Below are 23,986 nucleotides of genomic sequence, written 5' to 3'. Positions count from 1 at the left end.
TTTAACCCTACGTCCCTTTAAAGCCGGAACAGGTGCGCGGCCCGACGCCGCCTATGGTTGGCTAGCGTGGGGTGACGCAATGGTACACGGGCAGCAGCCGTTGGCTGGAAGGAGGCCTCCGCCCCCTGACTGCGGTGCGGTGGAGGTTCAACATTTTACGCAGGCATGGCGGCGGCGGCGCTGGAGGAGATCTAGTTCGCCGTGTCTGTGGCTGGGGCGGTGACTTTTCCCTTCCTCGCGGTGTACGCTGGTCTGGACCTTTCCCTCCCTGGTTGGGTCGTGTCTTTGTTTCCCTGCGAGGCTCCGAACTTGGTCCCCTTTCTTCATATCCGGATCCAGGCTCCTCCTTCAAGGCCGCCCATTCGGCCTTCTCTGACTATTTGGAATCTGAGCCTGTCGCCTTAATTTTGCTGATCTCGCCCCTAGTAACTCACGAAGACCCTAAAACCATGATTTGACTCTTTCTTTGTCAAGGATACAGGCCACCTCCCCCAGTATAACGGGAGTAGTATTTCTCTCCTGGAGTTGCAAAGTTTCTTTTCTCACCCAACCCCTCTCCCGCTCCTCCGGGTCCTCAGTTTACCCTCCTGTGTAATTACGCAGGTCTGGGCTCCCAGCCCTGGGACATCTCAGAACCAACCAGTGCCTGGCTCCTCTAGTGACTCCTGTCCCCACCCTCTATTTGCAGGTTCCCCCGCCTGGAAAAAGATGGCCCCACGGAGGGGCCCGGTCCCAGCTCTGCTTTGGGGCTTGAGCCTGTTCCTGGGTCTCCCAGGGCCTGTCTGGCTCCAGCCCTCTCCTCCCCATTCTTCTCCCTTCACTGCCCCCCATCCATGTCATACCTGCAGGGCACTGGTCGACAGCTTCAACAAGGTGGGTGCACCAACAGCCTCGAGAGAGGCGTCCCAGCTACTGTAGCACAGTAGTGGAAAACAGGCCGCCGTGGAATGCACATCTGCATGGACTCAAGTCCCATCTTGGTAGCTTGCCAATTATGGCCTTGGGCAGTTTGCTTCTGTGCCTCAGTTTCCTGGCCAATAAAATAGTGAAATGCTAGAATGTATCTGGTTAGGTCTTACTAATTTTCTCCATATCTAGGGCCTGGAGAGAACCATCCGGGACAACTTTGGTGGTGGAAACACTGCCTGGGAGGAAGAGAAGTTGTCCAAATACAAAGACAGGTAAGAGGATGATGGGGAAGATATATACCTCACCTTTCAATCCTATTTAACTGGTTGAAAGGGGGGGGGGTGCTACAAGCACTTGGGGAGTGTTTATTCATTTCACAAATATCAATGACTGTTTACAGTACTGAAGTAAACCAGGAAGCAAAACCGAATCTTTACTGGGTGTGATGGTGCACGCCTTTGATCTCAGCACCTTGAGATTACATAGTGAATTCTAAGTCAGTCTGGGCTAGAGTGAAACCCTACCTGCAAAAACAAACCAAACAAACAAATACAATCTTCATAAATCTTGCATTCTAGAAGAGGAAAGAAACAGCGAATAAATATTTACATAACTTGTCAGGTGAAGAACAGTAAAGCAGGCAGACCACCGATGAGTTGGAGGCCAGGTGTTCTTTTTGAACACAGACCTGAAGAAGCAAGCTGTGTGACACTCAGAAGGGGTTTGGGAGGAGGGTGGGACTTAGTTGGTGGGTCTCCCAGAAGTGGGTGGACTGCAGTGAAGGAGGATAATGGAAGGTGAAAGCACATGTCCATGTGCACATGGACAGATAGAGAATGGTTACACCAGGGCTTCCAGCCACTGCAAATGAACTCCAGATACATGTGCCACCTGGGTCCTTTGTCTTTGCAGGCAAGTGCCTTAACCTCTGAGCCATCTTTCTTGCCCATTTTTGGACTTTTTTTTTTAATTGAAAATTTCCATAAATATAAAAAATACTCCACTCTCTTTTGGTCGTTATCTCTTCTGAAACTCCAGGTCCCTGCTCTGATAAGCCCCCTCATCTCAGCCCAGCTAGGCTACTCCCACATGGACTCTCTGTCCCCTCTTGCCTTCCATATGGCAGGAGTACTCTGTACCTTCTTTTCTCTTTCATGCTCTTAACCTAATAAAGTTTCTTTTAAGTCTTAAAAAATAATTCCATGAAGCACTCCTTTAATTTCAGCACTTAGGAGGCAGAGGCAGGAGGATCACTGTGACAGCCTGGAATGATAGAGTGAGTGCCAGGTCAGTCTAAGCTGGAATGAGACCTGACCTCAAAAACAACGAAACAAAAAAGTTCCGTAATCACCTCCTACCACCCTTCCTTTTCAACGTCCCCCCCCATGTCTTTCTTCCACTGAATCCTTCTTCATTGCAACTAGTCTCTTCTATTTTGATGTCATATTTTTCCCCTCTTATTATGCAGGTCTTGTATAGATAGTGCCAGCAATTGTGAAATGATGAATATCTAGGCCTCTTTGTGTCTAGAAGACAGTATTGTAAGCACCCCACCCCTTCCTTTGGCTTTTTTTTATCCAAGATAGGGTCTCACTTCAGCCCAGGCTGACCTGGCATTCATTCTGTAGGCCTCCCAGGCTGGCCTCCACTCAAAGCCATCCACCTACCTCTGCCTCCTGGAGTGCTGGGATTAAATTAGGTGTGTGCCACCACACTTGGTGTCCTTTGGCTTTTAAATTAAAAAAAAATTATTGACAACTTTCATAATTGTAGATAATAACCCATGGTAGTTCCCTCTCCCCCCACTTTATCCTTTGCAACTCCACTGTCCATCATACCCCTTTCCCCTCTCACTCTGTGTCTCTTTTATTTTGATGTCATCATCTGAGCACTCTCACTTCTCAACACTATGGTGCCTTTTTTTTTTAAAGAATATTTTATTTTTATTTATTTATTTTAGAGAGAGAGATACAGAAATAGGCAGGTAGGGCTGGAGAAATGGCTTAGCGGTTAAGGCATTTGCCTGTAAAGCCAAAGGACCATGGTTCGATTCCCCAAGACCCAAATAAGCCAGATGCACAAGGTGGCACATGCATCTGGAGTTTTTTTGCAGTGGCTGAAGACTCTGCGCCCATTCTCTCTCTCACCCTATAAAATAAATAAATACATTTTTAAAAAAATTTTTTGTTCAGTTTTATTTATTTATTTGAGAGTGGCAGGGAGAGGAAGAGGCAGGTAGAGGAACAGAGAGAGAATGGGTGCACCAGGGCTTCCAGCCACTGCAAACAAATTCCAGATGCAAGCACCCCCTTGTGCATCTGGCTAACATGGATCCTGGGGAATTAAACCTCGAACCCGGGTCTTTAGGCTTCACAGGCAAGCGCTTAACTGCTAAGCCATCTCTCCAGCCCAATAAATTAATTTTTTAAAAAAGAATAAAATAAATAGGTAGAGAACTCCGTGTGATCCACCTACCTCTGCCTTCCAAGTACTGGAATTAAATGTGTGCACCACCATGCCCGTTTCCTCTTAAATTTGATTAGTCTCCCCCCACCTTTCCTTTACTCAATCTCTTCCCCTGACCTTTTCACCCCCATTAATCTGTTATACTGACATATATACAATACCATCATTAAGTCCCCCCTCCTTCCCTTTCTATTCCCTTTATATCCCCTTTCTAGTTTACTGGCCTCGGCTACTGGGTTTTATTCCAACTCATATAGAAGTCCAATCATTTGTAGCTAGGATCCACATATGAGACAGAACATGCAACATTTGGCTTTATGGGCCTGGGTTACCTCACTAACAATAATCTTTTCCAGATCCACTCATTTTCTTGCAAATTTCATTTTTCTTTACTGCTGCATAGAACTCCATTGTATAAATGTGCCATATCTTCATTATCCACTCATCAGTTGAGGGACATCTAGGCTGGTTCCATTTCCTAGCTATTGTGAAGAAAGCGGCAATAAACCTGGTTGAGCAAGTATCTCTAAGGTATTGAAGCGATTCCTTAGGCTGTATGCCTAGATGTGGCATTGCTGGGATATGTTTTTAGCTGTCTTAGGACCTGTACACTGATTTTCATAATGGCTGGACCATATTGCATTCCCACCAATAGTGTAGAAGGGTTCCTCTGTTTCTGCATCCTTGCCAGCATTTATTGTCATTTGTTTTCATGATGGTAGCTATTGTGACAGGAGTGACATGGAATCTCAATGTAATTTTAATCTGCATTTCCCTGATGGCTAGGGTTATAGAACATTTTTTTAGATGTTTATATGCCATTTGTATTTCTTCTGAGAACTCTAGTTCCATAGCCAATTTATTTAAAAAAAAATATTTATTGATTTGAGGGGGGGGCAGATAGAAAGCAGATTATGTTCTGTTAATAAGATCACCAGACTGAATTTGTGCATCTGGTTAATGTGAACCTGGGTCCTTTGGCTTTGCAGGCAAGCACCTTAACTGTGAAGCCATCCCTCCAGCTTCCCGAAGCCCTTTTTTTTTTTTTTTTTTGGGTTTTTCGAGGTAGGGTCTCACTCTGGTCCAGGCTGACCTGGAATTAACTCTGTCATCTCAGGGTGGTCTTGAACTCATGGCAATCCTCCTACCTCTGCCTCCCGAGTGCTGGGACTAAAGGCGTGCGCCACCACGCCCGGCACTGAAGCCCAGTTTTTAATTGGAGTGTTTTTTGTTTTTTTTTTTTGAGGTAGGGTCTCACTGTAGCCCAGGCTGGCCTGGAATTCACTATGGAGTCTCAGGGTGGCCTCGAACTCACAGTCATCCTCCTACCTCTGCCTCCCGAGTGCTGGGATTAAAGGCGTGCGCCAACACGCCCAGCTGATTTTTTTTGATTATTTTGTGATTTGAGTTCTTTGTGTATCCTGGATATTAATCCTCTATCAGATGTATAGCCGGCAAAGGTTTTCTCTTTGTGAATAGGTTGCCTGTTTGTTCTATTCACAGTATCCTTCGCTGTACAAAAGCTTTGTAATTTCATAAGACCCCAGTGATTGATGGATGTTTTTATTTCCTGAGCAATTGGGGTTATATTCAGAAAGTCTTTGCCAAGACCAATATGTTGAAGGCTTTCCCCTACTTTTTCCTCTAGCAGTTTCAGAGTTTCAGGTCTGATAATAATGTCTTTGATCCATTTGGACTTAATTCTTGTGCATGGAGAGAGATAAGGATCTATTTTCATCCTTCTAGAGATATATTTGAAGTTTTCCCAGCACCATTTGTTGAAGAGGCTATCTTTTCTCCAAAGAGTATTTTTGGCATTTTTGTCAAATATCAGGTGGCTATAGATACTTGGACTTAATATGGGTCCTCTATTTTGTTCCATGGATCTACATGTCTGCTTTTGTGCCAGTACTGTGCTATTTTTGTTACATTGGCTCTGTAATATAGGTTAAAATCAGGAATGGTGATACCACCAGCCTTATTTTTGTTGCTCAAAATTGTTTTAGATATTTGAGGGTTTTTGTGCTTCCAAATGAGTTTTTGGATTGTTTTTTCTATTCCTGTGAAGAATACCATTGGGATTTTGATGGGGAGTGCATTAAATGTATAGATTACTTTTGGTAAGATTTGGCTTTTAAATTCTTTTCACCACCTCTCCCACAGTGGTCCCTGAGCATTGGAAGGTGAGATAAAGATGTCTCTGTGCTGAACCAAAGTAGTAGTTTTCTATGTCCTTAGGTTAGCCTGTGCAAAGGTTACCTTGTTGATGAACATGAAATCCACACACCACCACACTTGGCTTTAAAGAATTTTCACCACTCAGGTATGGGGAGATGGCTCAAACATTAAAGGCCATGTGTTGGCAAAGCTTGCCTGCCCTGGTTTAATTCCCTAGCAAAGGCAGACATTATATGTATGTATGTATGTGTGTGTATGTGTATGTATGTATGTATGTGTGTATGTATGTATGTGTGTATGTGTGTATGTATGTATGTATGTGTGTGTGTATATATATATTTTTTTTTTTTCACACACATGTGCATCTGGTGTTCATTTGCAGTGGCAAGAGATCCTGGCACACTCATACACACACAAGTGCACACATGTGCTTGCTCATAAGCAAATATATTTATTTGGTTTTGGGAGGTGGACCTGGAATTCTGTCTCTCTCTCTCTCTTTTTTGGTTTTTCAAGGCAGGGTCTCACTCTGACCCAGGCTGACCTGGAATTAACTATGTAGTCTCAGGGTAGCCCTGAACTCTCGTCGATCCTCCTACATCTACCTCCCTAGTGCTGTGATTAATGGTGTGTGCCACCACGCCTGGCTCTTCAAATAAAAAAATTTTGTTTAAAAAAACAATCTCACCTGCAGAGATGGTTGAGTGGTTAAGGTGCCTGCCTGCAAAGCCTAATAACCCAGATTTGATTCCCCAGTATTCACATAAAGCCAGATGCACAAAGTAGCACATGTGTCTGGGTTTTGTTTGTAGTGGATGGAGACTGTGGTGTGCCCATTCTCTCTGTCTCTCATCTCTCTATCTCTGTCTACTTGAAAATGAAAAAAAACAAGGAATCTCATATTAGATATTCACTAATATGTTTTAATCATGCAGAAACATGTATGGCTTTTCTGATTCATTTGGAACCATACAGTATGTGGCCTTTTGTGTTTGGCTTTTTTCCCTTAGCATGTTTCTCAGCTCATCCATATTGTATGATACTTGAAGTACATTACCTTATTCCCTTTTATGGCTGAATAGTATCTCAGTGGATAGATATGCTGCATTTTCTTGGAACATTCATCAGTCGATGGACATTTGGGTTGTTTTCTATGTTTTGCCTGTCATGAATATTGGTTTGAGCATTTGTGTACAGGTTTTTGTTTGAACACCCGTTTTCTATTCTTTTGGATATGTGCCTCAGAGTGGAATTGCTGAGTCATGACGATTCCATGTTTAACTTATTGAGAAACTGTTTTTTCATGGTAGTTGCACCACCTTACATTCCCACTTGAAGTGTAGAAAGGTTCCAGTTTCTCCGCTTCCTTGTTAGATTGCATACTTGGTAAGTAGGGAAGCTGTGTAGGGATGGAACTCAAGGCCTTACTCTAGTGCTGAGCTATACTCCTAGCTTATATTTTATTTTATTAAAAAAAATTTTTTTTGTTCATTTTTTATTTATTTATTTGAGAGTGACAGACAGAGAGAGAGAGATTGACAACAGGCGTGCCAGGGCTTCCAGCCACTGCAAATGAACTCCAGATGCGTGCATCCCCTTGTGCATCTGGCTAACGTGGGTCCTGGGGAATCGAGCCTTGAACTGGGGTCCTTAGGCTTCACAGGCAAGCGCTTAGCCGCTAAGCCCTCTCTCCAGCCTGTGATACATATTTTAGTTACATCTAACAGCAAAGCTGTATTCTAATTCAGATACAGGGCTTAAGGTTTCTTACATCACATCTGCAGGGGAGTTATTATTGTTCCCATTTTACAGATGAGAAAACAGAAGTGTACCAGACATGGTGGCGCACAGTGGTAATGCCAGCACTTGGGAGGTAGAGGCAGGAGAGCCCAGCTTGGGCTATGATGAAACCCTGTCTCAGTACCAGAAAAAAGTGGGAGGGGGAGAAAGAGAGAAACAGGACCAGTGAGGTTTGGCAACTTGCCCAAGCCACACAACTAGCTTCAAATGCAGATCTGTCTGATTCCCAGAACCAGTACCCCTTCCATTATGCCAGTGGTCCCTCATTTAATACTGTCATATGAGGGAGGGTGGAGAGAGACCTGAGGAGGAGGTGGCGGGAGTGCAGTGGGTTTCCTACTATCCTTGTCTTGTTCTGTCAGTGAGACACGCCTGGTGGAGGTGTTGGAAGGTGTTTGCAGCAAGTCAGACTTTGAGTGCCATCGCCTACTGGAGCTGAGTGAGGAGCTGGTGGAAAGCTGGTGGTTTCACAAGTGAGTGGTGTGGGGCCTTCGCTAGGGGTGGGTCTGGTGGTAAGGCTTTCACTTGGCCAAAAAGCAGGGGTGCATGTAGGGGGCCATGTCTTTGTTTGGAACTTTCCAAACCCAGAATTTTTGAGGGCTTGCTATGAGACCCAAACTCCTTCCCTGGACCTGCTGTTTAGTTCTGTATGGAATGGGAAATGGGCCTTGGTCAGGTGGCCTTGTGGGACTTATTCCCAAGCCTGGCTGAATCACAGTCAGTGGGGGCAGAAAGTGGGAAGTGGAGGTGGCAGCCCTTCTGTCACTATCTTGGTACCTTCTCACTTTCACCCAATCCTGCCCCTGCCTCAGGCAGCAAGAAGCCCCAGACCTCTTCCAGTGGCTTTGCTCAGATTCCCTGAAGCTCTGCTGTCCCTCAGGCACTTTTGGGCCCTCCTGCCTACGTGAGTTTTTCAAGTTTCTCTTTGGGGTCAGGGGAGACTGCTGAGGGCAGGGCCCCAGTCCTACTTGTGGCCTTCCTGGCTGTGTGAGTACAGGTTACTCAGGTAACTTCTTTGGATCTCAGCTCTGGCCTGCCTTCCAGTGCTGAGATGAGTAAATCAGTAGGGACAGGCTCTGAAAAGGCATAGGGCTAACTTATAGTTGTGGTCATTATCAGGTATAGATAAATGCCACCTACTTCAATCTCTTATCTGACCAGACTATTACTGCTCACCCCTTCATAGTCCTGAAGAGAAGCCCTATTTATTTATTATCATCACAGTCCTGAGGAGAAGCCCTATTTATTTATTATCATCTGTAACCCAGGCTGGCCTTGTGACCCAGTCCTCCTATATTAACCTGTGATCACAGGCATATGTAACAATGTCAGACTTCTAGTCTTTTTTTTTTTTTTTCCCCCAAGGTAGGGTTTCTTTCTAGTCCAGGCTGACCTGGAATTTACTATGTAGTCTCATAGCAATCCTCTTCTCTCTGTAGCCTCCCAGGAGTTGGGATTAAAGGCATGCCCCACCATCCCTGCCTGCTTCTAGCCTTTTTTTTTTTAATCTAATTTTATTTTATTCACTTGGGTGAGAGAGAGACAGAGAGAATGATGCGCTAGGGCCTTCAGCCACTGTAAACAAACTCCAGACGCATGTGCCACCTTGTGTATCTGGCTTACATGGGTCCTGGGGAATAGAACCTGGGTCCTTGGCTTCGCAGGCAAATGCCTTAACTGCTAAGCCATCTCTCCAGCCCTCTAGCCAAAAGATTAGTTACTGGGATGGTCAAGTCAGTACTTACTTTGGGTTTTTTTTTTTTTTGGTTTTTTGAGGTAGGGTCTCACTCTAGTGCAGGCTGACCTTGAACTCACTGTGATCCTCCTACCTCTTCCTCCTAATGCTGGGATTAAAGGCATGTGCCACCATGTCCAGCTAACTTTTTTTTTTTTTTTTTTTTTTTTTTTACGAGAGAGAGTGTGTGGGCAAGAAATAATTGGTACGCCAGTGTCTCGACCACTACAGCCAGACTCTAGACACGTGTACCACCTTGTACACATGTGTAACATTGTGCATATCTGTCACCTTGCACATCTGGATTACTGTGGCTTCTGGGGAGTGGAACCCGGGTCCTTAGTCTTCGTAGGCAAGCACCTTAACTGCTAAGCCATCTCTCCATCCCTATTTACTCATTATTTTTTACAATCTCCATACATAAAAATAATATGTCCCTCCTGTTACCCTCCATGCCCTTCCTCCTCATCCCCCTTCACTGAATCCCTTCTTTACAACCAGTCTCTGTTCTATTTTGATGTCGTCATTTTACCCCCTCCTATTCTGCAGGTTTTATGTAGGAAGCATCAGCTCCTGTGAGGTGTACATGCCATGGCCACCTTGTGGATTCAGTCTTATAAAAGATTGACCAGATGTGATGGTGCATGCCAATAATCCCAACACTTACAGGCTGAGACAGGAGTAGTAATAAATAACAAATAAATTAAAACTTAGAAATTAATAGTTTCATAATAGGATATTAAGTTTTATGACAAAATGTGTGGAAAATATTCTTTTATGTCATAGTTGTATATAATATCTCACCCAGTTGGTATCTGCCCACAGCATGTCCTGGGGGCACAGAGAAGCCCTGCGGTGGCTACGGGCACTGTGAAGGGGAAGGGACTCGAGGGGGCAGTGGGCACTGTGACTGCCAAACCGGCTACGGGGGTGAGGCCTGCGGCCAGTGTGGCCTTGGCTACTTTGAGGCAGAGCGCAACAGCAGCCATCTGGTATGTTCGGGTAGGTAGTCAAAAGGTGTGGTATGGGGCAAGAACAGGAAGGGGGTCACCTGCCTTCCTGCTCTCACACTGCCCACTTTCTATCCAGCATGTTTTGGGCCCTGTGCCCGCTGCTCAGGACCTGAGGAATCAAACTGCTTGCAGTGCAAGAAGGGCTGGGCCCTGCATCACCTCAAGTGTATAGGTGAGTGGGTTCTGCCTGGGCCTAGGAGGATGGGGAGTGGCCTGGACCTCATTCCTATAGCAGTTAGCTTCTCATTGTTGGGACAGCACCCAACCAGAAGCCATTTATGGAAGGAAAGGGTTTATTTCAGCTTACAGTTTCCAGAGGAAGCTTCACTGTGGCCTGGAAGGCGTAGCAGGAGCAGACAGCTGGCCATCACATCTCATCATCAGCTGACAGGAAGGAGAGTGAGCTGGTTAACACTAGCAAGCTGAGCTGGGCTAAAATCCCAAGGCCTGTCCCAGTGACGTACCTTCCCCAGCAAGGCCACACCAGCTAGAGATCAAGTATGAGGCTTATTCACATAAGGCTAGGGGGGCACATTTTATGTTTTTATATTCAAGCCACAGGTCCCTTCACATGTGCCTGGCCCAGACCAGCACATCCTCATCATCATGGACATCACCGTCAGGCTGGGAAGGCAGAATAGATGGGCATTTACAGTATAAACTGTCCTCCCTGCAGTGGGAGATGCCTGTCCAAATCCAGTTCAGTGGCGGCAGTAAGGGATCAGGAAGACTTCTTGGAGGAGGTGTCACTTTGGCCAAGTCTTGAACATTTAGGATTGGTGAGGGTGAGCCAGAAGTATGAGGACACTGAAGTGGTGGTCAGGAAACCTGGATTCAGTATCAGATCCATTTCCTGCCTAGTTACCTATATAGACTGGGGCACGTTAAGCTGCTGTGACGGGGTGGAGGGGGAACCCTGACTTAAAGGATACAGAATTTGAGCAAGGTATAGTGGCTTATACCTATAATGTCAGCACTCAGAAATCTGATATAGGAGGGTTGCCATGAGCTCAAGGCCAACCTGGGCTAAATTAAGACCCTGTCTCCAAAGAATGTATTTATAAATATAACAAATATACATATCTATTTGTGTATATGGTGTGAGTTCTTATTTGCATATACACACGTGAACATGTATGCACATACCATACACCCAGAAAGGGGCTGATAGGTTTTTTTCTTTTTTTAATAATTTCTTGTTTATTTGAGAGAGGGAGGAAGAGGCAGATAGAATGGGCACGCCAGGGCCTGTAGCTGCTGCCAAGGAACTCCAGATGCATGTGCCACCTTGTGCATCTGGCTTATGTGGGTTCTGGGGAATTGAAAGTGAGTCCTTTGGCTTTGCAGACAAGTGCCTTAACCACTAAGCCATCCCTCCTGCCCAGGGCTTATAGTTTTAAGGCTAGGCTAAAAGCAGAACACATAACTTCTGTCTCCTTACTCATCCTGTGTGCAGAGCTCCATCTCAGAGCTACATAGCTGTGAGGCAAGCATGGAGAGTCTCTGAGTGAACAGTGTGAGTCCAGCTGTACCTTTGCCTCAGTGTTGGTGGGCAGCTTGCAGCTTCTGCAACTCATGTATATCCTAAAGAAATTCATTCCTTGCTAATTCCTTCCCACCAATGGCCTCTGCAGACATTGATGAGTGTGGAACAGAGAGCGCCAGTTGTGGAGCCAACCAGTTCTGCGTGAACACAGAAGGTTCCTACGAGTGCCGAGGTCAGTGCCCACTTCTGCAGGGAGAGGCTGCAGATTGGGGGTGGGGTGAGAGACCACACCAAGCCTCTCCTTCCAAACTTCTGCTTTCTCAGGCTCCAGGGCCTCCTGGCTCCATGGCCCTAGGGGCAGCCCTTATTCTTTCTTCTTCAGACTGTGCCAAGGCCTGCCTGGGTTGTATGGGGGCAGGACCAGGCCGTTGCAAGAAATGCAGGCCAGGCTACCAGCAAGTGGGCTCCAAATGTCTTGGTAAGTATTCTGCCAGTGGGCATAGGCACCTGGACTGGAAGGAGGCTGGAATATGGGTGGGGCAGGGGAAGGAAGGGTGTCATGTTGCCTGGGAAGAGGCAGAGAAAGTCAGGATATTAGTGAAATACAGTCTAGCATGTGACATGGAGGCCTTGGCAGTCATCACTCTGACCCTTCCCATCTCCCCAGATGTGGATGAGTGTGAGACAACAGTGTGTCCAGGAGAGAACGAGAAGTGTGAAAACACTGATGGTGGTTACCGCTGTGTCTGTGCTGAGGGCTACAAACAGGTGGAGGGCATCTGTGTAAAGGAGCATATCCCAGGTGAGTAGGGTTGGTGGGCTGCTCGTCATACCAGGGGAGAGTGGGCAAGCACCTTCTCCAGGCAGCAGCAGCAGCCTCCAGGAGGCTGTGCTGAGACCTGGACCCTGTGTCTGCTCTCCAGGTTGGCCTCACTTCCCAGGTAGAAAGAGAATCAGACTGGGCATCAAACTGCTCTTCCTTGTCCTTCCTTCTTCCTCATCCGCCCCCCCCCTCCAAAAAAAGCCTGACTTCCCCTACCGGCCACCTCCCTGTTTAAAAAAATTTTTTTCTTCCTTCATAAGTCTGTTTTCTCATCTGCCCATTGTAACCAGTCCTGGTAATGGACCATGGAACTGTTGTAGGCCCTGGGTGTGGTGAGATGAAGAGTAACCACACTGATGACAGGGACCAATCCACAGTGCTCACTGTGGGCCACACAGTGATCCTACCTAGCATGATGTTGAACCTCTTGAAACAACCTTGCACCATAAGTGGTCTCATCCCCATTTTACCTATGTGGAAATTAAATGCATGAGAACAGGATAGCTTTCTCCAGGGCCATGTGGCAAACAGGTCGCACAGCTGTAATTCAAATCTGGCATCCTGGCTCTGGAGCTGGACTAGCACTTGCGGTGGGAACCCTGCTGCAACATGCCCTCAGCAAGGGCTTGAGCAATCCCTTCATTTATCAGCCTCCTTTCCACTTTAGAGCTAACAACTACCCCTTTGGAGTCCTGAGCAGTGAATGGTGCTGTGTGTCAGGTGTGCTGGAAGGCTTGGCAGAAGCAACCAAGTGTGGGAGTTGTAGGCAGCTCCAGGGCCTGCCAGGAACAGGTGGGAGTAACGAGCTGCACACCCTTCTCTGCAGAGTCAGAGGGCTTCTTCTCGGAGGTGACAGAAGATGAAATGGTGGTCCTGCAACAGATGTTCTTTGGCGTCATTATCTGTGCACTCGCAACACTTGCTGCTAAGGGTGATTTGGTGTTCACTGCCATTTTCATCGGGGCTGTGGCAGCCATGACTGGGTACTGGTTGTCCGAGCGCAGTGACCGTGTGCTGGAGGGCTTCATTAAGGGCAGATAATCCATGCCACCACCTGCAGGCTGTCCCACTCAGGCTGCCCTAGAGGTGCCTGTCTCCTCCTGGACACTCTGGGCTGTTGGGTTTCATTTTGAGTGAGGTAATCACTCCCACTTTCTGAAGGTGGGGTAAACACCTGCCTTGTGGAGCAGCCCAGGCACCCAGGCCTGGCCACTGGGTGAAAAAGCTCTGGATGCTGGATGCTATGAAATCTTAACCTGGGGTGGGCGGGCTGGGCAGGCCTCACAGAGAGTGTAGATTTAAAAATAAAATGTCTCCTTAGGGAGGTTGCTAGTGAGCTTTGGCCTCTGCCTAGGATGCAGGGGTCCTCACAGGGGAGGAGCACCCACGGCCCTCTTGCCAGGTGCATGCTGCCAGCTCCTGTTCTGTACTCACCCCTTATTTATTCATCTCAGGAAATAAAGGAAGGTCTTGGAAACTGGAGAAGCTTTGGTCTTACCACTCTCCCTCACCCCCATCACTACTATCCTTGGGAACTTTTCTAAAACAGGGGAATTGAGAACTATCCTGATGACTAAGTGGAGGGAGAACAGAAGGATGACAGAGGCACCAGCTTAGCTGAGAATGGAGCTTTCTGGGTTGAGTACCATGTGTCATTTGCAGGACCCTAGACAAATCTCTCATTTCTGAGGTGGCCGTGAGAATGCTTTCCACTCAGGCTTACCGGCGAATTAAAGAGGTGCTCCCTGGTAAAAGCTGGAGACTGCACAACAGATGCTGGTAGCTGTTACTACAAAGTTTGAAGTAACTTTCCTTTGGAAGGCCTCTGGCTGGCCCCCTTGAATTCGGTGGACAGGGGCCTCCTATGTCTCCTCTGCGACAGGATTCTGGCCTGACCAGAGGGAGACTTGAGCCAAATAGGAAAGGTTTATTTCTTTGGCACAAAGAGGACAGTCAATCTGGACAAGTGAGATGCCATCTTTTCACAGTGGGGCTTCAGGGGCACCTGGCCTCTATCCCTCATGCTCAAATCCATGCACATCCACCCTGTATCCCATGTAACTCACAGCCTCTGTGCAAAATATTGGCTGAAAAAAATAGAGATATTAAAAAAAAAAAAAGGGATGGAGAGAATTCAAGCCCAGCTGTTTGCAGGGTCTGCAGTCAGGTAGAGGTCCTGAAAGGCCAGCTTTTTCAGTCAACTGCCCTGGTCAGCCATGTAGGCATACAGAAGAAGGTCGTGGTCCAGCCAGATGGCCACTTAGAGCTCAATGGTGTCACTGGAGGCGCTGCGGGAGTCTCCAGGCTTGCAGCGGGGCACCTCCACTCCGGGCGGCCGGGCGGGAGGACCCGGGACTAGAGCTGGTGTCGGGGTGGGCAATAGCTGCACTGTGCTAGGCAGTTCTTCTAGGGGCAGACTGTCTACCGACGAAAGACCATGGCGCCACGGGTTCCAACTGATCTTGAGCGAGCCTCTGGAGAAGCTGTCCAGGGAGCTTCCTGAAGCCGCCGCCCCGACGGGCTGGTCCACGACATGTTGCGGGACGGGCCGGCGCACGCAGACGTCGCTGAGCGAGCGGCAGCGGCCGCGGAGGAGGGAGGTGCCCGTGCCGTCTAGGTCGGCGTCGGATTGGCTCCCGCGGCGCGGCCGCAGAGCGCCCCCTAGCGGCGAGGAGGCCAGGCCACAGCGCCGGAACACGCTGTCGCGAACCAGGTGCTCTCGGAAGAGCGCCGCGTCGATGCTTCGACTCAGGTTGATGGGCGACGGGGGCCGCAGGTCCAGCTCGCTCAGCGACGGCGCCGGCCCCACGCCGCTACGGGAGAGGCCCGGACCGCCTTGACGACCGCGGCCCAACGATGCCGCCGAGCCCCAGACGCCGGAGCCGGGCGTGGCAGGCAGCCCGTTCTCCGCTGGATTGCGGATGAGACTCTTGCTTATGTCCAAGCCGCCTGTGCCGACGCCACTAGGCCCGGGGTAGCAGTTATTGGGTCTTTCGGGCACCTCGCTCTTGCCCGACGGCGCGGGGCACGCCAGGCGCAGCAGCTTAGCCCAGCAAGCGTGCTCCGTGGGCGGCCTGGGGCGCATGGCGGCCAGGGCAGCCAATGCCAGGGCGAGGGCCCACGTCAGCTCCAACAGACGCAGCCAGAAGTGGACGCCCCACCAGGCCCACGAGAAGCGGCCCACTCGGCCCGGCCCCGGGTACAGCCAGAGCGCGGCCGCCAACTGCAAACCGCTGGCGAGCAGACCCAGCGAGCCCGCCACGGCCAGCAGCCGAGGCCCCGGAGTAGCGTCCCAGCCCCGCGGGCCGTCCAGCAGGCGGCGGCGACACAGACACAGGGTACCCAGAGCCACGGACGCGCCCCAGGCGCAAGATAGGCCTTGGGTTAGGAGGTTGAGCACCGGCTTTGTGGAGAACAGGTCTGTCGCCAGCAATCCCGCGCCATGTACCAATTCCAAGGCTCCTAGCAGGAGCGGGTTCTGCAGCGGCTGTGGCAGCCCCGCTCCCAGGCCCAGCAGAGTCAGGACCGCGAGCGCCGACAGTAGCAAGGGGAAGGGAAGGTTGTAGAGCACCAGGCCCGCACGTACGCCCAGCCGTGCCTGAGAGCCATAAGGATCGGTGAGCATGTAGGCAGATCGCAGCCCTGAAGCCACCAGCACCAGCACAGCCGCCACTAGGGCTAATCGGGGTCCTGCCAGGGCGGCTACCAGCGTGGCCAGCGCAAGTAGCGCGGGTAGCATAAAGAGTATCCCCACTCCATAGACATGGAGCTCCCAGGAAAAACTCAGCACCCGACGCAGGGGTCCCCAGCGCAGAGGGGGCGCAGTGCCATTGGCTGAGGGACTGGAAGCTGGGGTTGAAGCCATGGAGCTGGCTGAGGGCTCTGGAGGAGGTGGCTGGCCCAGGGCTCTCTGAGTAGTGACTCGAATGAGGCCACGGCGTGATGTCGAGGGGGCCTGGACTGGGGGTGCTGGAGGATGGCTTTGGGGGCGTCCAGGCCATTCCTCTGCTTCATCTGCAATAATAATGATATTAAGATAGCCCATTGAAAAGTGCTTCTGAAAGTTAGGTGTGGTGGTACATGCTATTCCCAGCACTTAGGAGGTAGAGGCAGGGGGATCAAGAAAACAAAACAAAACATTGTCAGCCAGGCGTGGTGGCGCACGCCTTTAATCCCAGCACTCAGGAGGCAGAGGTAGGTGGATTGTCATGAGTTGGAGGACACCCTGAGACTACATATTGAATTCCAGGTCAGCCTGGGCTAGAGTGAGACCCTACCTTGAAAAAAAATCTTGTCAAATACTGATAATAGCACCTGCCAGTTATTGGGTCCTAAAGAGGCTGCAATATGTCACATAGTAACCAAGAACTCTACCACTGAGTTATCTTTACAGCCCTACAGCCCCTCCCCCTTTTTAAATGTGATCATCCTGTGTCAGCATCCCAAGTACAGGGGTTCCAGGCCCAGTTTGGTATACTGTGTGTGTGTGTGTGTGTGTGTGTATGGAAAGAAGTAGAGAGAGAGAGAGAGAGAGAATGGGCACACCAGGGCATCCAGCCACTGCAAATTAACTCCAGATGTATGTGCCACCTTGTGCATCTGGGTACTAGGGAATTAAACCTGGGTCCTTTGGCTTTGCAGGCAAGTGTCTTAACCACTAAACCATCTCTCCAGCCCTTTTTGCTTTGTTTTTCAAGGTAGGATCTCACTTTTGCCCAGGCTGACCTGGAACTTACTCTGGTAGCTCCATGCTGGCCTTGAGCTCATTGGTGATCCTCCTACTTCAGCTTCCCAAGTGTGCTGGGACTAAAGGTGTGCGCTGCCACACCTGGTTCGGCATAGATATTTTCAAACACCAACTTCTCCAGTGTTTGAGAACCCTGTAATAACATTTTAACTCCAAAGGGCTAATGACTTCTTTCTCCGGGAGTTCCCAGTGAGTGTTAGTTTATTCCTCTAAGCTACTTGAAGGAGGTGCTGGCCATTCCCTTTAAGCAGGTGTTGTCTCCCTTTATCCCTACCCCACCATCACTTCACACAGGTTCTTGGTTCCTACACTCTCTCATCCTCCAGCTCCCACCCATAGGCTCACCTGGCTTCAGATCCCTCACAGGTCCCTCTGTTCCATTTGTAGCTGGGCCAGGGTTTGCGAGACCAGGGATGAGGGACTTGGAGGTGCCTGGGTCCTCCACTGCTCCTCTCACCCGCTGGGGAGAGATAGGATCTGCTCCATTCATTGCTGCTATTGCTGAAATGACAAAATCAGTAACCACATTGCCTGACCTTTTATCAGTCCCCCAAATCCAGTCCCCTAGGAAGGAAGGCACTTTCACCCTTATTATCACATGAAAAGAGTGGGACCCAAAGTCACACCCAGTTGCCCTGCACTACTGGTCTTTGCAGCCCTGCTGTGTTACCCACCTGGTCCCAGCTGTCTGTCAGGAGCTTCAGAAGTTGGGGAAGGTGTGGGCTGGGGTCCTGGGGTATCTTGCTCACTGGGGAGGTCAGTTTGCTTGGGTGTGGGATTCAAGGAGCTGGCTTCCCAAGTCTGTCCAGCTCCTGCCTTATGGAGGGGCTCAGCTGGCAGCTCCTCAGCAGGAGGAAGGCTTCTGGCCAATACCAGGTCTGGCTGGACCCCAGGTTCCTGAGGTGATGTCACCTCATTTGGGGATGCTGAACCAACCTTGGGGACCACTGGATCCTGCTTTGTAAAGATGGGGCCTTGGGCAACCTCCTGGAAGTTCTCTTCATGCCCACCCTGTTCCTCTAGCACTGGCCTCCTGATAGTACCTTCCTGGGGCACAAGAGTGTGATAAGGGCCCTGGTGGTCCAGGGAGGAATACTGTTGGACCGTGGTTTTGGCTTTGGCCTTCAGACTCTCATCTCTAGCTGGTTGCTGTCCTGTTGGGTCTCTGGTCTCCTGTGTGGAAGGGGCAACTGTGGCCACCCTGAGTTGAAGTCTTGGAGTTGTGGGGATGAAAGAGAGGTGGGGGGTCCCCACTGGGTGGGGGTCTTCTGTCTCTGGGAGCTCCTGGGAATCAGGAAGCCCTGTCCAACCCTGGGAGCTGGGCCCTCTGGCCAGCTGCAGGTCATCAGCTACTGGGACTTGTTTTCTCTGGGGTGCAGGGGCTGCTTTGGGTCCATGCAAGGCTGGGCTCAGGGGAGTGTCTATAGACTTCTCAGAGCCTTCAGCAGGGGTCTGTGGGGTGTCAGTTTGCCAGGGACTCTCATTTCTGGGCTTTTCCCAGAGGAGGTCAAAGATCTGGTGCTGTGATGGAATCAGGTGGGGTTCTGAGTCCTCAAATGGCCTGGGAAGGTCCCTGCCCAGTGCAGGCCCAGCCCCCAGGGGTGGCAGAAGCAACAGCAGCAGAAGCCCACATACATGGTCCCATGGACTAGGGGCCATGGTCTAATTTGATGCCTCAGTGCAGAGCCCTGAACTTCCAGCCCTCACCGGAGGAGCCTACAAGAGACAGGAGAGAAAATAAAGACAAGAATGGATGACATGTGACAGTTAGAGGTTCCTATAACTTCTTCAAGGGCTTCAAATTCAGTTTTTAAAGCTTTGAAAATTGCTGACTGGCTGGCATGGTGGCATATTCTTTTAATCCCAGCACTCAGGAGGCTGAGTAGCTGAGGCCACCTGGAGCTACAGAGTAACTTCTAGGTAGGGCTGGGCTAGAGTGAGAACTTGCCGCAAAACAGCAACAAAACCCCTGCATATCTGGTCATACCACTTACCCTTCTTCCAAAACTTTCCATGGCTCTTATTGACCTTAGGAGAGAATGTAAGCAGTTTCTCTGGCCTTCCAAGGCCATGGCTGCAACAGGCTGCTCACCTATTGACCAGTACTCACTGGACTGTCTTTATGGTCAGATTTCTGCACCTGTTCCATCAGCATGGAACACACTCTCCCTCTTTCTTCACTTGGTGAAATTGAATGCTTTTTGTTGTTGTTTGTTCTTTTGGTGTTTTGAGGCAGGGTCGCACTCTAGCCCACGATGATCTGGAACTCTCTGTAGGCTCAGGGGTGGCCTCAAAGTCACAGTGATTCTCCTACCTCTAACCTTCCAAATGCTGGGATTAAAGGTGTGTGCCACCAACCGAGCTATCCCAAGCTGGCTTCTTTCTCATCATGTAGCCAAGGATGACTTTGAACTTCTGATCCTCCCACCTCTACCTCCTAAGAGTTGGCATTACAGGTATATGTCACCACACCTGTTTTTGTTTGTTTTTGTTTTCTAGGTAGGATCTCACTGTAGTTCAGGCTGACCTGGAATTCACTATGTAGTCTCAGGGTGGCCTTGAATTCATGATGATCCTCCTGCCCCTGCCTCCCAAATGCTGGGATTAAAGGTGTGCACCACCATGCCCACCTCATACCTGGTTTTAAGTGGTCCTGGGGGTGGAATCCAGGGCCTTATGCATGCCAGACAAGCATTCTACCAACTGAGTTACATCTCCAGCCTTGAAATTATAATTTTAAAGGTTCAGCTCTGATGTGAGAAGAATACCCATGCATTAGAGGTGACCTTAATGGGAAGCACAGAATTACCATCTACCATGTGAGTGATTTTGCTTCTCAGCATTGTGGCCTTCTTGTCTGTACAATGAGGCTGATACCTCAAAGCGATTCTTGAAAGGCTTAAATAATGAAACATGCCCATAGCAAGAGTTTAGTAGGTAGTATGGCCCTATCTCTTTAACCTTTGGCCAAAAACTTTCTCCCTTTTAACTATTTCAACAAATAAACTGAACTACTGCATGTCAACCTTGGGAATAAACTGTGAACAAGACTGCCTGCCATGGAATTGGCATGAAGTGAGATGGACAGTAAATAATTTTAAATAAGGTAATATAAAATGGGATTAGGAGATAAGAGGAATGGCAGCCTATTTATAAAAGGGTTGCCAGGAGGGCATCTCTCAGGTTACAGTTAAGGCAAATAGTTGAAAGATAAGAGAGCAGGGCATTTGAAGATTTGAGGGAAAAGCATATGCATAGGCCTCAGAGCAGGAATGAGCTCTGAGCTCAAGAACACTGGGTAGAGTTGGAGATACAGCTTAGTGATTAAAAGTAACTTTGCAAAGCTTGCCAGCCTGAGTTCAATTCCCCATCTACTCAAGTACAGGCATTCATTTGCAACAAGAGACCCTGGCATGCCCCACCCCTACCCATACATGCCATTAAATAATTTTAGCTTGGTGTGGTGGTGCATTTAATACCAGCACTCAAGAGGCAGAGGTAGGAGGATCACTGTGAGCTCACAGCCAGCCTGAGACTATATAGTGAAAAAAAAAAATCAATTTTTAAAAAAGAACACTTTGGGTGTGGTGGTACATGCCTTTAATTCCAGCACTCAGGAAGCAGAGGTAGGAGGATCGCCATGAGTTCGAGGCCACCCTGAGATTACATATGAATTCCAGGTCAGCCTCGGCTAGAGTGAGACCCTACCTCAAAAAAAAAAAAAAAAAAAAAAGAGAGAAAGAACACAAGATGTCTGGAAGATAGAAAGCAGGAGATGAAGTTAGGATGACAGGCCAAATTGCTAGGGGCCTGGCAGGTCACATAAGGCATTTAGACTTGAGTGTACCTGCCCTAAGAAGCTTGGGAATGACAAAATCTGAAGATTTTTTTTTTTTTTTTTCGAGGTAGGGTCTCACTCTAGCCAAGACTGACCTGGAATTCACTATGTAGTCTCAGGGTGTCTTGAACTCACAGCTATCCTCCTACCTCTGCTTCCTGGGTGCTGGGATTAAAGACGTGCACCACCATGCCTGGCTTGACGAATGTTTTAAAGAGGCCAGTGCACATGCCTGGGTAAAATGGTGGTGGCTTATCTCAGCTTAGACCCTCTTCCAAGAAGCTTTCTGTTCTTGAACCTCCAGTCTGCCCTCTGGCCTGGGGTTCCTGTCACTTTCATTTCACACCTTCACCTATTGCTTTTAGGTACCTGCTCTCAAGTCCCTCCCTAAGTAGGCCAGGGCAGCAGAAGGGGCCCATGGTGGCCAGGTAGCTGAGGCCTGGTTGTGTTAGGGACAGGACTGTGTCCTTTTCTTCTCTGAGAGGCAGCTGTTTCCACGTCTCCCTCACTCCTAACCTTTGGTAGGTCAGACACCTGAAGAAGCCACCGCTACCTCTAGGCACCTTTCCCAGGAACCTGGTTCGCTAAAGGCTCTGGGTCACCCCTAACTCAATTCCAACTGCCTTAAAGCCTTGGCACCTTCTTTCTCAACACCCACCTAGCCCCAGGTTCACTCCAGGCCCAGGCTGGGGACCCATAAAGAGGCCTTGGTTTCAGGGCTGGAACTGTGGGAAGGACTTAGGGATTCCTAACACCGGAACTGCTAGATAATTTTGCACTGGTCTTGAGCTATTGACCCACTTAGGCTCCCCACACAAGCAGGTGTAAGTATATCCATTGTGCAGGGAGGGAAGGAGGCAAGCAGGGTTCTGAGAGGTTGAGCAACTGACACATGGTCACACAGCCGATGTGTGCACATACCAGGGATACAGAAGACCACAGGGCTCATTTTGCTTGGGAGATCTGAAAGCCTTACAGAGGAGAAGATGGTTGGGCTGAGCCGCCAGCGAATGACATCCCATCTGCTTACCACCCCCATCCAAGAGATGCGGGCATTTAGAGACAAGGCGGGGAATTGCCCAGCGCTGGGGGTCCTGCGGCTGGACAGATTTGAGGGTGGGGAGATATCTCTCTGCAACAGGGATGAGAATGACCCGGGGGCAGATAGCGCTAGGGCCAAGGATCCGCAGCCTGCAGGAGCTGGTCCATCTCAGGTTACCGCTCATCCACCTCCTTCTCCTCTGGCTCTGCGCTTTCCTGCAGTGTCCTGGGTGGGGTGGGCGCCATGTAGGCCTGGCCGCCCGGGCACACTCTGGGGGCTGCAGGCCATGCTCCCTGCCCCGGTCTCGCCTTCGCCCCCTCCCTCGGCCAGCTCCTCACCTGCGCGCAGCACCCCCAGCCCCGCGTTCACCTTGCGCGCGTCCCTGCAGCTGATCCCCTCGCCGCATCCTCCGAGATGCTCAGACTTGGCCAGCAGAGCGCGGCGCTGCCGATCTGCTCCGAGCCCGCCCACTGGAGCTCGGGCTGCTTAACCCTTTCCACTTGGAGGTGGACTCCCCCTCCCGTCCCACTGCCCCTCTCTCACATTCCCAAGGCAAAAAAACGTAACTGGGGTCATGTCCGAGCCTGCAGTAGCTATGCAAGACCTAGGCTTGTTTGCGTACCTCATGAGATAGGGAGCTTCTTTCCTTCCTAGCTCTACTAGGTCCTTATAGGGAAAGTGCATAGATAATCACCATAGCTAAATCCTACCCTACAGCCTGATGCAGACACTCTAGATCTTTGTCGTTGTTTGTTTTTCGAGGTAGGGTCTCATTGTAGCTCAGGCTGACCTGGAATGCACTGTGTAGTCTCAGGCTGGCCTCGAACTTGCTAGCAGGAAAATGGGACAGGGCCCATCCATGTGCACATCTCTGCTCATGCTCCGCTGCGTCTGTCAGGTAATCTAGCTGAGATTAGTTAGAGATGGCATTAGGCACATTTTCAGGTTCCAGAGACACTGCCAAGTGCTACAGGTCCTTCCTTAGACAATTTGTGACATACTAAATGTCTATTACTACCTGTTTTTTCTTTGCTTGTTTTGTTTTCAGTGCTGGGGATCAAACCGAGGGCCTCATGCCTGCTAGGCAAGTCTACCACTGTGCTACATTGCAGCCCTTCACCTGTCCATCATTAAACTCCATCAGTTTGGGAAAATTCACATAGGGAATGCATATAGTCATCAAAATTGCTATAGACTCTGTAATGCCACAGAGAAATTTCTAGGGTAGACCTATTAACATTTTAGTCATTTGAATTAAAAAAATAATATATACTGATTGTCTAGCAACACAGAAATGTTCCAAGAACAAGTTTTACTCATGGCCTCTTCAACTCTGTCCCCTGATGTACTCACTGAAACCACCACATCATTTCCTTTGCTTAAGAAAACATATATGTGGCCAGGCCCAATGGCACACACCTGTAATCCTAGCATTCAGAAAGTGGAAGCAGGAGGATTATGAGTTCAAGGCCATCGTAGGCTATGTAGCATGTTCAAGGCCAGCCTGATGTACAGAGACTTTGTCTCAAAAAAAGAAAATCTTGGACTAGAAAAATGGCTCAGCAGTTAAATGTACTTTCAGGCCCAGATTCAATTCCCAAGTACCCATGTAAAACCAGACACATAAAATTGCACATGCATCTGGAGTTTCTTTGCAGCAGCAAGAGGCCTTGGTGCACCCATACTCTTTTCCCGTCTCTCTCAAAATTTTTTTTTTGTTGTTGTTGTTTCTTGAGGTAGGGTCTTGCTCTAGCCCAGGCTGATCTGGAATTCACTATGTAGTCTCAGGGTGGCCTTGCTCATGGCGATCCTCTTACCTCTGCCTCCCAAGTGCTGGGACTAATGGTGCATGCCACCACACTTGGCTTAAGTTTATCATTCTATTTATCAATATTCTACACACTATGTACTCCTTTTGTGACCATGAGGATAATGACTATTACTTTAAG

The 23,986-nt window shown here is 49.2% G+C and overlaps 2 protein-coding genes across 6 annotated transcripts; one reads left to right on the top strand and one right to left on the bottom strand.

The window, feature by feature from the left end:
* Positions 1–131: 131 nt before the first annotated feature.
* Positions 132–13,895, top strand: Creld1 (cysteine rich with EGF like domains 1). Of its 3 annotated transcripts, none has more exons than XM_004651458.3 (11): positions 132–242; positions 689–873; positions 1,099–1,181; positions 7,716–7,826; positions 8,166–8,257; positions 9,914–10,090; positions 10,178–10,273; positions 11,736–11,819; positions 11,970–12,065; positions 12,255–12,389; positions 13,237–13,895. In XM_004651458.3, the coding sequence occupies exons 2-11, from the start codon at positions 709–711 to the stop codon at positions 13,449–13,451; spliced, it is 1,254 nt and encodes a 417-aa protein (XP_004651515.1). In that variant the 5' UTR covers positions 132–242; positions 689–708; the 3' UTR covers positions 13,452–13,895. The 3 variants fall into 3 exon arrangements, with proteins under 3 accessions (XP_004651515.1, XP_044989865.1, XP_044989866.1); XM_045133930.1 differs by lacking the exon at positions 13,237–13,895 and adding an exon at positions 12,511–12,834; XM_045133931.1 differs by lacking the exon at positions 13,237–13,895 and adding an exon at positions 12,511–12,838 and having other exon boundaries at positions 140–250.
* Prrt3 (proline rich transmembrane protein 3) lies at positions 13,681–22,461 on the bottom strand. 3 transcript variants are annotated; one of them, XM_004651457.2, is made up of 4 exons: positions 22,407–22,461; positions 17,832–18,873; positions 17,503–17,658; positions 13,681–16,424 (listed from the first exon to the last, which is right to left on the bottom strand). In XM_004651457.2, exons 2-4 carry the CDS (start codon positions 18,814–18,816, stop codon positions 14,671–14,673), a joined length of 2,895 nt encoding a protein of 964 aa, XP_004651514.1. In that variant the 5' UTR covers positions 18,817–18,873; positions 22,407–22,461; the 3' UTR covers positions 13,681–14,670. The 3 variants fall into 3 exon arrangements, with proteins under 3 accessions (XP_004651514.1, XP_044989863.1, XP_044989864.1); XM_045133928.1 differs by having other exon boundaries at positions 22,376–22,441; XM_045133929.1 differs by lacking the exon at positions 22,407–22,461 and adding an exon at positions 21,917–22,218.
* Between the last annotated feature and the right edge of the window lie 1,525 nt (positions 22,462–23,986).

Source organism: Jaculus jaculus, chromosome 14, assembly GCF_020740685.1.
Source record: "Jaculus jaculus isolate mJacJac1 chromosome 14, mJacJac1.mat.Y.cur, whole genome shotgun sequence".
NCBI lineage: Eukaryota > Metazoa > Chordata > Mammalia > Rodentia > Dipodidae > Jaculus > Jaculus jaculus.
This window is presented reverse-complemented; position numbering and strand designations above follow the sequence as displayed.

Bases quoted from the DNA above. Each gene is read 5' to 3' on its own strand.
- Creld1 (XM_045133931.1), top strand. From the start codon at position 709: ATGGCCCCACGGAGGGGCCCGGTCCCAGCTCTGCTTTGGGGCTTGAGC. The intron at 10,091-10,177 runs GTAGGTAGTCAA...CTTTCTATCCAG, and splicing joins CAGCCATCTGGTATGTTCGG to CATGTTTTGGGCCCTGTGCC. The intron at 11,820-11,969 runs GTCAGTGCCCAC...TTTCTTCTTCAG, and splicing joins AGGTTCCTACGAGTGCCGAG to ACTGTGCCAAGGCCTGCCTG.
- Prrt3 (XM_004651457.2), bottom strand. From the start codon at position 18,816: ATGGCCCCTAGTCCATGGGACCATGTATGTGGGCTTCTGCTGCTGTTG. The intron at 17,659-17,831 runs GTGGGTAACACA...TTGTCATTTCAG, and splicing joins TGACAGACAGCTGGGACCAG to CAATAGCAGCAATGAATGGA. The intron at 16,425-17,502 runs GTGAGCCTATGG...TTATTATTGCAG, and splicing joins TGTGAGGGATCTGAAGCCAG to ATGAAGCAGAGGAATGGCCT.